At 47.4% G+C, this 14,195-nt stretch overlaps 1 protein-coding gene across 1 annotated transcript in view; it reads left to right on the forward strand.

Moving 5' to 3' along the window:
* TNFRSF21 (TNF receptor superfamily member 21) overlaps nucleotides 1-14,195 on the forward strand; it is a 35,270-nt gene that overhangs the window by 10,780 nt on the left and 10,295 nt on the right. The window contains exon 4 of the mRNA XM_066180025.1: nucleotides 12,602-12,867. Within this exon, the coding sequence (XP_066036122.1) occupies nucleotides 12,602-12,867 (266 nt within the window). The remainder of the gene's footprint in view (nucleotides 1-12,601; nucleotides 12,868-14,195) is intronic.

The raw sequence follows: 14,195 nt of genomic DNA on the forward strand, positions 1-14,195 counted from the left end.
CTCTGTTACTCCCAGTCATTCCTGCAACAGTCATGCTTGTTCTTGCTTGGCATGAGTGGCTTTGTGACTTCATCCTGCCACCGAATGTCCTCAGATGAACTTTGTGCAATCAAGGCAGGCAAATGGGCACAAACCAATTAATGCTTTGTCTTGCTTTTAGTGCAGACCAAATCGTGTTGCATTAGCTGGAAGGGCCTTGCTCATTAGCTCTTACTTGGTGGTGCTTCTCTGTCGTGTCAGATATGGAAATTATTCTCCTCTGCGGTGGCGCATAAATCCCTCTCTGCCTTTCCTGTTGAAATGTCTGGCTCTTAGGACTGTTTACTTGAAAGGAGAGGTGTAGTGCCATAAAGGAATTGACCTTTTATTTAATAACTGGCTGTACAGCTGAGATGTTCTGCAGAGCTGCTGCGTCATTGCTTAGCTTTCTGCTGCTCGAGCAGTGTTTGTTCCCAAATCATGCTTCATCCTGAAGCAGCATTTCAGACAGGGGTGAGTGAACAAACTTCAGAGTGTTGCAGAGGGGAAATCTTTCCCCTCCTGCACTGCTGTGTGGATCCCTCCATGGTAGGCAACCAGAGCAAAGCCTCCTGAGATGTGAGGACCACAGCTGCTCCCCAGGTTCAGGTGCCAGCCTGGTTTGTGGTTGCACAAGGGATGTAGAGAGCAATCAGTCAATCAGAGTGTAAACTATATTTGTGGCTCGGGGTGAAGCCCCTGCTTGTGCATCCACATCTATATGACCTCCATCCAGAGGTTGGCTGGCTCCCCAGCCAGGGGCTGGGGTGTGTTTATTGCCTGTTTATGTAGCCCTTGCAAACAGTCTGCCCCCATTTGTTCCTAGTTTACCGTCTCCTCCCTCCTAATCCTTTCAGTAAACAGCTTTAACCTTTGAAAGGAAAGTCCAGGTCTGACGTAGGCATTGGAGTCTCCTCAGAGGAGATGTCCTTGGGCTCCTGCCCTCACACTGGCAGTCCCCTGGGCCTCCTATGGCACCAGGTGGGCATCCAAGGCTTTGCCTGTTTGGGGAATTTTATTCTTGACTTCTCCAAGGCCGTGGGTGCTGGGTGAAGTGTAGTCAGGATGGCACCAGCACTGCTCGGTGCTAGAGCAAAGACATGGCAGTGTGCTTGGGCTCCTTACCAAAAGAGGAGGGGTTTAGGGTGGAAACAGGGGCTCAAACTCTTACCCAGTTCCTAAAGGGACTGAATTCCTGAATTGTTTAAATAATTGAGATAGGTGTGTGATCCTGATCAGCAGTTGTTGTCAGGAGAAGGTTCACTTGTCCTCATCTTCCCATGAGCTGTCATCTGTGCCCTATCCTCTCTCTGGTCATAATACATGCCTTAAATAACCGCCCAAACATAAAAATAGAAGTAGCTTGGGAGGCTGGTGTTAGAACTAGACCCGTGTCCTCAGTATGGATATGTTCCAGCCAAGGCAGCAAATGGATTAAATGGTTCAGAGGTCTGGGAAGAGCTTGCAATGATTAATGGCCTGAGTTAGCAGCCAGCCTACCTCCGCATCTGTCCTCGTGTCCATCCTCACAACAGGGGCTGTCCAGAGGGAGACTGAGAAGGTAGAACAGTGTAGCTGTGGTTGGGGAAGCTGGACCTATTGCTGCCTCAGCTGGCTCTTACTCCGCAGCCTTGCAGATAGGAATCCAGCAGTTGACAGTTTGTCAAAGTTTTCCTGAGAAATTATCCACGTGGTTCCTGAGTGACGTGGGCACAGGGCTGATAGGGCTCTGTGGTTTAACCTTGTATGACTTCTTTCTTTTAGAAGATCAAGAACAGCCTAAACACTGGGCTCATGCCTTTATTTTAGTAAATAACCATTTCCTTTCTTCAGACGTTTCCAGAGGTGAGAAAATGGTCTTGCAGAAACCTTTCAGTAAAAACTTGAGAATTGGAGCTTGTCTGTCAAATGCCTTGGAAATGACAGTTTTCCCATCATGCCAAACATGCCATTTGCCAAACATGAAGATGGGCTTGAATTCTTTTTGCAGAAATTGCTGATACTGTTGCCTTTGGTTTTCATCCATTTAGTAGCAGAGGATGAAAGACAAAGCCTGCAAAATGTTAGGGTAAAACCTGTGTGTAGAAGCAGCTGTCTGAAATGATATGCCAGGAGGCAAGAAAAGAGTTTGGTGATTGTTTTTTGGAGTTGAAAAACTGAAGAACAGACCTTGGCAGCACTGGCCTGGCATGAGATCCCACTTCCCTTTTATTTTTCTTCAAGTCTTGTAATTGCACATTATTGCAGTGGGTGGTGAGAGCAAAGCCAGGAAGCCTCTGGTTAAATAATCAGAGAAATTAACTGTTCTGCAAAAGCTGTTTGCAGCTGGGGTGGAGCTGAGGCTTTGACTGCATGTAGAAGAGCATGTGCCTAAAATGGCTCAAAATCAAAGTGGGGAGTTGAGATGTGATGCTGGAGAGATGGGGAGTGTTGGGATTTGGGGGTCTTGGTTGATCAGTTGTCAGCACATTGGGGGCCAGGATCTTCTTGGTTGGTGATGTGTAGGGAGTAGTCCTTGCCTTGCTGGTTGCTGAGGGACCAGGGCTAGGCTTGAGCTTGGTCTGCTCCCAAGGAAGTCACTGAGGGTGTTGAAGGGGGACCACATCTTATACCTTGGAGAGCCTGATGCTGCAGCTCCAAAGGGTTCCCACATGACTACAACCAGTGGGGGTGTGGGGAAGGCAGGGTTGTTGCAGGCTGGTTCTCAAATGGAATCAGGTCCTCATTTATGGTTAGTTGGAAGATGCTTATCAAAGTAAAATTACATGATTCTTTGCAAGAGACAGCACATTTAAGGTTATGTGTGGGCTTTTTAAGTCAGTCTTTTCCAGCGATCCATCACCTAATGAAGGGAAGCAAGTGCATGGAAGCAGTCCAGCTGAGGATGTTATTCCTCAGGCCTATTTAACTGCTACTCTGGATAAGGAAACTGCTGCAGGCTTGGCACTCGCAGGTCTACAGGGTGACGCTGAATGCTACTTTAGGACCCCTCCTTAGTGCTTGTGTGAGTACATGAGATGAAAGCCACTTAGTGTAGTGGTTTTGTTTGGTAGAGATAATTTTCCCTGTGATGAGCTCCTGAACAGGTCCTAGCTGGTGGCAAAGAGGATCACTCTGGGAGGCAGGAGCTGCTGTGGAAACAGCTGGGCAAACAAACAATCTTTTCAAGCACTAAAACTTCACCAGCCTCAAATTGTGGTGCCTCAGGTTTTGTGCCCAGGCCACAGGTGGGGCAGAGATGCCCAGAGCATCCCAGGAGGGCAGGTGTGCCAATTGCTGCTGACATAATTTGGTAATTGCAGCTGTGCCTGGAGAGGAGCAGCCCTGGGCTTGTGTGCAAACCCTAATACAGCTCTGGCAGGCAGAGCATGAGATGAGGGATTGATGTCTGTCCACCTGCCAAAACAGAGAGGCGGAAGGTGTTGTATTTGTTTCTGTTTTCTGAAACAGTCTCTCCCCTGGCATCTGCTTCTTGATGATGTGCAGATAACTGCTGGTCCTCTGCTGACAGCCTATCCACCTCCGCAGGGTGAGACCCAGACAGGAGGGGAGCTGGTTAAATTGGAAGAGGCACCACAAGGAGTATGGATGCTCCCTCACTGGAGCTTGTTCTGCTGCATTTCGTGCTGTGTTTGCTCTGACATGGGCACAGTTGCTCTGCTTTGGGTGGGATGCAGCAACTCTTCATCTGCAGCACAAACCTCTGCCATGGGGGTGTTGGGCTGGCATCTGACCAGTTCATAACACGATCTTCCTCAAACCACCCAATATAAAACATTGCTCAGGTTTGCCCAAAAACCATTTTGTCCTTTTGGGAAGCAATGTGATTTCCAGAGGGCATGTGCAAGAGCTGACCAGGGCTTCATGATGGAAGGGGGCTTTGGAAAGTGCAAACATGGGAGACTGCTGTTCTGCTTAGAGAGGAAGAAACCTAATCACGTGCAGGTTTTATCATCTCCTGTTCCTCAGCTTATTGCATTAGCACCAAAGACTGGTGCTAATGATCACTTTTAATGTGTGTTGCTACATGAGCCATCTATCTGCAGCTTACATACAGGGCTGTGGGGAGCTCCCCTTGAAAGCTGCACCATTTGCTTCCAAATCTGCTTCAGAAAAAAACCAAAACAAAACAACCAAATTATCCCAGGGTCAAAATTCCTGGGTGGCCCCTGTATTAATTTAATGAGGGATTGAGATTTGTGCCTGCCCATTAAGGTGTAGGGCTGAGTGTGGGAGGCAGGGCACCTCTGCAGGAGAGGGGGATTGTCCTAGTAGAAAACCACTCTGAGCCCAGGATGTTTTTGCCAAAAACACACCACCAGTTTCAGCGCCGGGAGGGCTGTGATTTCTCACATCAGTGAGGCTCTCACACATCACTCCTCGAATAACAAGATTGGGTTTTTTGTTGTTTTCTTTTCCTTGCTCTCCAAGACTGGGAGAAAAAAAAAATACAGGACGTGAATTTAATCCTCGGATTGGCATCTGTGGATGTCTGGATATTTATATGGCTCTGGCTGTGGCAGTGTGTGTGCTCAGGGTTACCAGCTGTCCCAGAGGGTTATAATGAAGATTAATTCAGCCAAAGCCGTTTAAAATTTAATAATTACATAAAATACTTATGCTGGCCATTCTCATGCAAAATAAAAGCAAGAGCAAGTCCACTCTGAGGCTCTCTGGTGTAGCATCCTGTGGTGGTGGGCAGGAGTTTAGATGGGTCCCAGGAGGGTTGGACCAAGTGGCTGTTACAGAGGTGACTTCCACATAATGTATTGGGAAAAGAGGTCTTGTCTCATGATGATTCTCAAGTTCCTGGGTTGGAAACATGTTCCTAACTGCATGTGGCTGATCACAGACCTCTCTCCACTGTCTGGTTTGGTTATTTTCCAGAAAACTTGTGGGAAGTGATTGTTAGAAGTCCCTTTCTGCCTTGCAAGATTATCAGTTTTGTCTTTAAAAAAAACCCCAACAAACTCCAAACATATCATTTTGTGGTTTGTTGTCCAAACAGCTCTTGCTAAGGATATGAATCACTGAGTCCTGGGAGGGTCTGATAGCAACACTGTCGTCCACGGTTGGGAAAACTAGTCTGTTACTAACAAATCTTCATGAGTGTGTCCTTTTCAACTGTCTGACAAAAAAACTAGAGATCATCTAGTTTCTACCCCCCTACTGTGGGCTGGGATGCCAGCCACTAGACCAGATTGCTCACACCCTGTCCAGCCTGGCCTTGAAGACTTCAGGGATGGCGCAGCCACAGCTTCCCTGAGCTGCCTCTTCCAGGGCTTCACCCCCCTCACAGGGAAGAATTTCTCCTTTGTGTCCAATCTAACCCTGCTGTCTTTCAGTTTTAGGCCATTCCTTCTTTCCCGTTTGTCCTGTCACTTCATGCCCATGTTCAAGGTCCCTCTCCAGATCTTTTGTAGTCCCTTTAGGTATTGGCAGGCCACAGTAAGGTCACCCTGGAGCCTTTTTCTCTCTAGACTGAACAAACTATCTTCTTATGAGAGGTGCTTCAGCCCCCTGACCATTTTTGTGGCCTTTGCTGGACCTGATTTTACAGGTCCACATCCTTCTTATGTTGGGGACCCCAGGGCTGGACACAGCACACCAGCACCTCCAAGTCCTTGGCGGAGCTGCTCTCAGCCCCTTCATCCTCCAGCCTGCGCCAATATTGGTGATTGTCCTGGCCCAGGTGGAGGACCTGGCGCATTTTCAAACTTCCTCATTTGAGACCTGAAGTATATTTTGAGTGGCAGGGAGAGGAATTAAGTTTCCAATGAATAACTTCCCCTTTTTGGCAGCAGTTGGTGGAGTTTTTGCGTTTTGGAAGGTATTTGTTGCACACTTGGGATTTCTAGGTCCTGGTCTGGTTGAGCTGTGGTATCTTGTCAGCTGGTGTGTGGATGTGCTGCATCCTGGTCCTCTTGTACAGGCTCTCAGTGTGTGCTCAGACATAAAAATAGGCTGCTGTGGCTGTGTTTCACATGAGTCAGGAGGATATTTGGAGGAGGGAGGTGGGTTGAGCTCAGGAGTAGAGCTGGCTTTGCAGTGATTTGGAGCTTTTATCTGGGTGTAGGGGAGGGTTGGGCTGCATCAGTGTGGTTTTTCTGTCTGACTTGTGTGTGCCCTTGGGCTGTGTTCTCTGTCTGTGGTGCTTCATCCAGCCTGCCTGTCACAGTCAGGATTTGTCACAGCATGTGGTGCACAGATTAATATTGCCTGTCTCTAGAATACCTCTGTATGTAGGTTGGTAGAAGCTCCAGGTGCTCCAGCTCAGATTGGTACTGGGATGGTGGAGGTCACTTCCCCCAAGTGTCAGGGGTGAACTGGTGGGCCCTTGTCCCTGGTGGTGAAGGGCTGGAGCATGGAGTTTCCTGAAATCCAGCCTTTCATGAAGCTGTCTCTGGAACCCTGGGCTGCTGAGCTCCTCACTCCAGGAGACTGTGTCATGCCATAGGTCCTGGGAGATCTCCTAAACTTTGCTTCCCAGCTGTATAAGGCACCTATAAAACTTGAACTGATGTTGTGTTAATCTTTTTCGATGCACAGTGTCCCTTCATTAGTAGTGGAGTGAAAGGACACAGGGCTTGGAGGGGCTCTGAGCATGAGGTTTCCCCTCAAAGGTGGCATTTTTTTCAGGAGCGCTTTTGTGAAAAACATCATTTGACTTGAGCTTTGAGAATGAAAACAATGACATTCTGAGAGGGTGGGGAGAGGAAGGAGCCTCTGTGGTTGTGGTTTGACTTCCCTGCATCTGCTGCTGGGTGCTGGGGTGTCACCTTGGCGGGGCAGCTCTTCCTCTGGTCTCAAGCTTGCTTGAAGATGTGAAAAAATAATGGCAGAGAAGAGAAGAGAAGAGAAATGGTGCCTTGCAGGTGTTGTAGGTGAGCGTGCCTGCACTGCTGGTCACACACCACACTGGCTCCTTGCCCTGCTGGAGGCCAGATGGTGCTGAAGAGCTGGGTCCGTGTCCAACCTGCAAATAGCACGGCCTGGGAGACCAGTGAGGCTTGTCCAGAACAAGGCACTAAAGCTTAGCCAAGTCCCAAGTGCGTGTTTGGTGACCACCTTGGTGACGTGGAAGGGCTGATGGTTCTGTCAACATCAAACTATACCGCAGTGAGGCGGCTCACATCTGAAGGAGCAGGAAGTGGACGGGAAAAATCTTGAACCAGATTCAAAACAAGCAAGTGGAAGTCACTGAACAAACTGAAATCATGTTTATGGGGAAGATAGGACAGAGGTGAGCAGTGTCTAGAGAAGGGCAGTGGAGCAGATGTGAAGGATCTGGAGCACAAGTCTGAGGATGAGCAGCTGAAGGAGATGGGGATGTTTAGCCTGGAGAAAAGGAGGCTCAGGGAGGACCTTATCACTCTCTACAACTACCTAACAGAAGGCTATAGAGAAGCAGAGCAGGAGGCCCTGCTTCTCCAGGACAGTCCTCCCTTCAGCTCAGCATGTTTGTAGATGAGCTGAAGAGAGGACCTTTCTGGAGAGGTAGGATTTGTGTTTGCTTGTGCCACCCTGGAGGCATTTGTCCATTTCCAGACTTGTCTCCATTTGTCCCAGTTTGTCCTGGCTGTAGATGGTGCCTGGTTGTGCCTGCCTTCCCATGTGTATACATGCTCCCTTGGGCTTCTCACTGTCCTGTGCACAACATCTTGGCCTTGTCCTGGCTTGAAGGTGGTCATCATCACCTTAAAATATGAGGGGGGATACACGGTTTAGCCCAGCACAGCATTTAGAGACTTGCAGTGTTTAAGGTAATGGCAATTGAAATCCCACCTGCTCAGGTAGCTGAGACACATGGATGTCCTGGATCCTTCAGATCTGGCCTTGCCTGTTCTGGGTTGACTATGGGAAATGCAACTCAGCCGGATGCAGCTGTGGGTGTTGCTCTATAATTCCATTGTCTGAGGCATGAGCAAAGCTGGGAGATCAGTGGTGCTGGTTCCTGACATCATGATGGAGAGGGGTGGAGCTGTCTTCCACTTTAGCTGCAGGATGGTGACAGCTCTCCCTGGCTGTTCCTGTGGCCTTTGGTAAAAAGGAGGACGACTCAGGCTGCGGCAAGCTTGGAGCAGCTTTAGCATAGCACCAATGTGGCTGTGACCAGCCTCACAGGGGAAGCATGAAATGTGTGGGTTAAAGCACCATCTCTGCTGAGCTTGGCCATTTTACTTGGGATTGCTGTGGTCTGGAGGCCTTTGAGCATCATCTCCAGGCATGGAGTGAGAAGGTCCACATGGTTCAGGAAGAAGGAGAAGATCCAGGACCTGTGGTGGAGCTGGGGTTTTTGCTGCACGCACCGTGGTATGCACCTTCCCGTCCCAGCAGGATGTTCCAGCACTCTTAGTGCTCTGCAGAATTACTTGTTAGGACTTCTGGAAATATAGAAGTAGTAGGATGATAAGCTTGTTATAAGCATAACCATTTTATTTTAGTGTGAGCAGTAATGCTTGGCGGCGTGCGGCCGCAGCTTGTCATGTAATGGTTTTAATCTTATTTTTTAAGAAGAGAGGGAGCAATGTTTTTCTTACTGACTAGAGCCAAATCTGCACTCTTGTCTGCGTCCCTTCATTTCCCTCTGGGTTTTGTTTGCACAATATTGTAGTGGATGTAGCAAACATATGGGCCTTAAATTCATTTAATAGTTGCAAGAAAATGAGTTTAAGGTTCTTACAGTATTAAGGTAGACATTTCCAAATTCATTTTTAATGGAACGTTTGTTCTCCAAAGATTATTATGCGCCATTAAGTCCTCTGCTGCCTGTTGTGTTCTTGTGCCCAGGGATGTTATTGCCAAGGGATATAAACATGTTTATGGGCCCAATTTATTGAACGGTGAGATTAAATATACTAAACTTAAAAATGTCAGTAGAAGCATGAGCACATTGTCATAAATCCTGAGTGAGAACATTTGGACATAAATGCCGTGCTGCCACATAAAACCAGTGCAAATCAAGTTGGGAGCAGCTGAAAACTTCTCTCACCAGTACAGCAATTGTAAACACTGGGATTTGTCAGCATTAAATATGTACATGGGAGCAGGTAGTATGTGGGTTTTTCCTTTTCTGGGCTGACTAGATATGCCACAGGGGGGTCATAAACTGGCAAATTATGTTTTAATGATTCTGTGTGTTTGATGTGCATGAGCATGGGTGTGGGCAAAGCTCCCACCCAGCCATAACTCATTGTCTCACTGCAGGGCAGCACGGGCAGGGAGACCTGATGCTGCTCACTTGATGTGTGTGTGTACATTAAAAAATGGGCAGCATTATCTCTCTCTTTCTCTCTCTGTGTGTATATAGCTATATATATATATATCAACCTAGCAAAAAATAATTGCTGAATATGAGAGTAAAGAAGTTCTGAAAGATTTATATAGTGAGATAATGACTTAAATAGTCTCTTAATATATACTATATATATATGTCTCAGTGCATCAGTCTTATCCAAATATATCTATATATGGATATATAATAGGCAGTACCACACAGGCTCATCCCTCTTTGCATTGCTGTCATTACCTTGGTGCACAAGCCTTGGAGAGCTTTTTCTGTCCTTGTATTCACAGATTTTTACTTTTTTTATCCCCTGGATTGAGTGATAAAATCAAGCAGTACTGCATAAATCAGGCATTTTGCTGCTTTTATGCAAAAAGCAGTTAGGTTTGCTGCTTTAAAGGACCTGACTCCAAACCTGAGTTGTCTTTTGGGCTTCTTACCAGCCTGAGTATGTGATATCAGAAGGCACAAGAGCTTAGCTGCCAGTGTGGTCTGGGCTGCCTGTGCTTCTGCACAGCCAGCCTGGATGCAAAGTCATGGAGGGAGAGGAATCTGGGGTTTGCCTGGAAGCACACAGCTCAGTCCCTTGAACTGGGGTCCACTGGGTCTTCATCTGAGTAATGGGAAGCATTAACGAAACCAGACTTAATTCCTGCTGCTCTATTGTGATGTGCACCAGTATCTAATGAGTTCAGTCACATCAGTAACCCCAGAATAAATCCCAATAGCAGGTTCACAGCCTTTTCTCCATAGTTAGAACCAAGCCCTGTGGTTGGCTTGGGTTTTTTGGGTGGGCTGCATCCCCCATGCTGGGCTGGGTGGGCCAAGCTTTTCTGGCAGGAGAAGCCCCAGCTCTGACAACTCCATGTGAGATAGTACAAGCATGTGTCTGTAAACAGCTGGAGAGGGACATGTGGTTGTGGTGGGAGGAGGGCAGGGAAGTACCAAATGTGGTTTGCACTTTGGTGTTCCTGATTTAGAGCAGGTTTAGCACTGTCTGTGGATGCTCCAAGAACTGTGGGCTCATGGCTGTGTTATCTGGTTTGGAAGTGAAAACTGAAGTCTATATATAGCAGGTTTGATAAGCTTTCCTTAAGTGAGAAGAGGTTTGGTCAAAAATATCTTCACGAAGCTTTATAGTTTTTTATATACTTCTTTTTATGTAAGCATATGTACATATATATGTAAAATACCTATGTGATATATAGAGATATACAGAAGTATGTATAATATATACACAGATATACACAAATACCTATAAAATATATGAGGCTGAATAGAAACTTTAGAGATGTGTGTGATGTGTGTATATATTGTACTGGGTTTGGATGGCCAGGTTTTAGTAGCAGAGGGCTACAGGGCTGGGTCCTTTGAGAAGCTGCCAAAAGCTTCACCCGTGTCCAAAGGAGCCAATGCCAGTCAGCTCTAGGATGGACCCACCACTGTCCAAGGCTGAGCCAATCAGGGATGGTGGAGGTGCCTCTGGGACAACAGATTTAAAAAGAGGGACAAAAAAAAAAGGCTGGTAACTTCAGCCAGTAGAGAGAGGAGTGAGAACATGTGAGAGACAGCTCTGCAGACACCAGGGTCAGTGAAAAAGGAGGGGGAGAGAGGAGGCCACGCTGGAGGAGGTTTGCTGGAAGCTCCATGCTGGAGCAAGGGAGGAGTGTGAGGATTCATCCCCCTGAGAAGCCAGGAGCAGCAGAGACGACGTGTGATGGATTGACCACAGGTCCCATTCTCTGTCCCCCTGCACTGCTGAGGCGAGGAGGAAGAGAATTCAGGAATGAAGTTAAACCTGGGATAAGGGGAGAGGTGGGTGAGAAGTGATTTAGTTTTTATTTCCCATTACCCTGTTCTGCTTTGATTAACAAAAAGTCAAACTAATTTCCCCAAGCTGAATCTGGTTTGCCATTGACAGTCCCTGGTGAGAGATCTCTCCCTGCCTGTATCTCAGCCCACGAGCCTTTTTTTATATCTTGTTATATTTTCTGTCCCCTGCCCAGCTGAGGGGGCAAGTATAGAACAGCTTTGGTGAGCACCTGGTGTCCAGGTTATATACATACATGTACATACATCTTTATAAAATATCTATGTAATACATAGAGAGATAAAAAACATGTACCGTATATCCATGTATGTATACACATGCACCTGTATGAAAAGGGATACCTATATTGATTTGTATCATTTCTATAGATTTTTTTTTTTGTATGTATGTATATATTTGGCTATATCAGAGTTGTGAACTGAAGGTGCCGTTGGGAGGTTTGATCTAAACTGCATTAGAAGGTGTTAAATTTTAGGCCAGTTGGAAAAACCCCAGCTATGATACTCTTCTATAAGCAGCTATTTTTGCTGTTGTGCCTGCAGAGGGAAAGAGAAGTGGTCCCTGGAGCCATGGGGGCACGCTGGCTCAGGAGGAAACCTGAGGTGTGGTTATCTCTCTGGAAAAAGTGAATTTCTCTTTGCAGCTCACAGATGCTGACCCTTCATGTTGCTGTTTGAAACAAGGTGTTGCTCAGCTTGATAAAACAGGGTTAATTAGTTATTTTGGAGGAGATATGGCTTTATTTGAATCTTTAACTCCTGACCTGTAGTAGACTCAAGGATAAGTGTGCTGTTTGCATTGCTCCCTGACCTACACAGAGAAAACCCTCACTGTCTTGACCCAGGATGTCTCAAGTGCTTTTCTGGGGGAAACTCTGCCTTTTTGCTCTCTGGTTTCCCACCAGATCTTCCATTCACCCAATGTTCACCTGGCACAGCATCTCCCACCCCATGACTGAGTCATCCTACCTGTCTGCACTGGAAATGGCTCTGAATGCAGTCCTAGCTGCTGGATGTGCTTGTTATGAAAATACTTATCTTTATAGAGGTGCTGTGGTGACTCACCTCTTAATCCAGCTCTCTCTCAAGGCAGTGGCTGCAGTGCAGACACGTGGGTAAGCACGTGCTCTTCTGCCCTGTTCCTGCTCAGGTGGCTCAGTACCCAGGGTCTTCTGTGCTGAGGAGTGCAGGAGATTTTACAGTGAAATTATTGATTTTAGAGTGTGTTGGATTAACTGATGCATCTACCACCCTTTACATGTGTAGCAGCTGTTGAGCATGTTATGGGTGCTGCTTCTCTGCAGCCTGAACTCATAGAAGGTGTTAAAACAATAATAATAATTACAACAAAATCTCAAAGACCTCCCCAAGAAAAGCAAAGCGTGGCCATTTGGGGATGAGAGAAGCTTTTCTAGACCTGATATCCACAGACCCCTCTGCCTCACCTGTGCCTCCTTTGCCCCGCAGGCATTGACATCCTCAAACTGGTGGCAGCCCAGGTGGGGAGCCAGTGGAAGGACATCTACCAGTTTCTGTGCAACGCCAGCGAGCGGGAGGTGGCGGCTTTCTCCAACGGCTACGCGGCCGACCACGAGCGCGCCTACGCCGCCCTGCAGCACTGGACCATCCGCGGGCCCGAGGCCAGCCTGGCCCAGCTCATCAGCGCGCTCCGCCAGCACCGCCGCAACGACGTCGTGGAGAAGATCCGCGGCCTCATGGAGGACACGGCGCCGGTAATGCTGGGATGGGCCGTGGTGCTGGCCGCGCCGTGTGGGATGTGGTGGGGTGGGACACGGCTGTGGCCTTCAGCTTAGCTCGTGGGCAAGTGTCTCCCTCTCTTCTTGGAGCTGCTTGGGGGCTTGTGTTAGCTGTGCAGTGCTTTTGAGTAAGGCTTTGCCAGCGTTTGCTCAAATCCCAGTCAAAGTTTTGGTGGGTTCTAGAGTCCCATGTGCTTTGCATGTATCTTTGAAGATAACCAGGAGGATCTGGTAGCTGAACCCTCGTGCCAGGGACATGGAGGAAAAAGCATCCCCCTTCAAACTTGCTCTCAAATGCCATGGATTTGTGAGAAGGGCCAAGTACCTTTGAGCACTAAGTGTTGCTTCCTCCAAGATGGTGACTGGTGGCATGGGGGAGGCCATGCATGCAATCCTCCAGAGTTGTTGCTCTTCTTTGGCAGTGTTGGCCTTAAACAGTCCCATATTTTGGGAGAATAAATGAATTGCTGCAGAAAATCCTGCACTAGGGTGTAAGTCATCAGGAGGTGCTTCAATGGCCTTTGCAGATTTGTTTTGGCCACTGCTGCCTTGCTTGTTTCAGTTTTTAGGCTCTGATAACTCGATGGTCTGCCAGAAGTGTTTGTAAAGGTGATGAGTGGGGCTTTTTTTGAACATGGAAGCCAATGGGACAACATGTAGATGAAATGGAAGTGGTTGAGGCATGGCTCTTCCCCCTAAACTGGTTGGTGAAACATTTCCCATTGCTTTAGCAGTGACCCAGACCCAAAGGGGAGCAGGTGAGTGCTTGCAGACCACTCTGGGCTCTTGGTGGGCACTTGACAAGGTGGACCTTCACTCTCAATAGAGCTTCTGAAGCAGAGCGTTTGTCAGGGCAGGGGATTCCCAAATTCTGCTTTGATTATCACAAACTTCCCCTTATCTGAGGGATTGTGATCCCTTCACTGTGTTGCATATCTTAAATTATTTCATTCAATCCCTTCACTGTGTCACATAAATTATTTTGTTTATTGTATGAAACACCTTGTTCCCACTGTATGAAATCAGAAGTTGGGATGTGTTGGCAGGAGCCCTGGGCTTGTGTTTTGGAGAGACCAAGTCAGGTGTGTGTTGAACATCCTGCCCAGATCTTGGATAGGTTGGCTTTGCCAGCTGCCTGATCTCCTGCTCAGTTGCTGTTTTTTTCCTTTCAGCTCCTGGTAACTAAGTAGCATGTGGCCTTCTCATTGGTGGAAAAAAATAAAATTTAAAAACCCAAGACAAAGCTATGTTTAGGAAGAGAAGAGAGGCAGAGAAAATTGCCATTTTGCACATATGAATTAAAG

Source organism: Chamaea fasciata, unplaced genomic scaffold, assembly GCF_029207755.1.
Source record: "Chamaea fasciata isolate MVZ Bird 193981 ecotype frontalis unplaced genomic scaffold, bChaFas1.0.hap1 SCAF_3, whole genome shotgun sequence".
In the NCBI taxonomy this organism is placed as follows: Eukaryota; Metazoa; Chordata; class Aves; order Passeriformes; family Sylviidae; genus Chamaea; species Chamaea fasciata.